This window comes from Buceros rhinoceros, unplaced genomic scaffold (genome assembly GCF_000710305.1).
Source record: "Buceros rhinoceros silvestris isolate BGI_N320 unplaced genomic scaffold, ASM71030v1 scaffold22773, whole genome shotgun sequence".
NCBI classification, from domain to species: domain Eukaryota; kingdom Metazoa; phylum Chordata; class Aves; order Bucerotiformes; family Bucerotidae; genus Buceros; species Buceros rhinoceros.
Genome location: NW_010405696.1, coordinates 43,533 through 44,284, shown reverse-complemented (window position 1 = coordinate 44,284; position 752 = coordinate 43,533). Strand labels below are relative to the sequence as shown.

The 752-nt window shown below is 58.9% G+C and overlaps 1 protein-coding gene across 1 annotated transcript in view; it reads right to left on the bottom strand.

The window, feature by feature from the left end:
- Positions 1-752, bottom strand: part of LOC104491421 (BPI fold-containing family B member 4-like) — a 15,337-nt gene that overhangs the window by 10,265 nt on the left and 4,320 nt on the right. The window contains 1 exon segment of the mRNA XM_010133846.1: positions 320-362. Coding sequence (XP_010132148.1) covers positions 320-362 — 43 coding nt within the window.

Below are 752 nucleotides of genomic sequence, written 5' to 3'. Positions count from 1 at the left end.
CACTGCAGGATCTCGGAGCTGTGACCACAGACGCTTCCTCCAGTGAAACACCTCCAGGACTGAGTGGCAGCGATGTACAGGGACTCGCTCTGTGGGTAATTGATTCTTGGTTATTCCTCCCCGCTCCCCAGGGCCCCCAGCAAGGGAACATGTACACCCAAGAGCCTCTGCTCTAAAGCATGGGGCACCATGGGGCACTTCTCTCTGCCAAGAGAAGAGGAAACGTGAAGGCAAGAACCGGTGGTTTGGCTGTCCTGCCCCACAGCCTCTGCCCATCGCACCGCTCGCTGCCGCACCTCAATCCACGCTGCACACTTACACTGAGAGGGTCGAGCCGCAGGGGAGTCCGGGTCAGGTTGATGCTACAAAACATAAAACCAAGAGTGAGACAGAGTCGGGGTGTGCCGGGCGCAGCCTCTGCTAGCTTTGAAATGCTGCTCAGACCCTTTCCTGGGCTGGAATTTATCTCACCCACACAAAGACACAAGGACTTTGTAGACAGGGCCAGTTTTTAGAGCTCTGTCATCACTTCAGACACGCTCTTGGTCTGAGGTTGGGGCTGGGAGGAGGCAGGAAAGCTCCAGCAGCCCTTTACATTCCTACCACGTCCACATTGCGCTCCCCGATCGCTGCCACCAGCCCCATCTTGCTCCCAGGGGCATCCCCAAGCAGAGCCCACCCACCCCACCGCCGCAGTGACCACAGAGCTCGGCTCGACCAGGCGAACGGCCGGGCGGTGTGAAGTGGGTGCT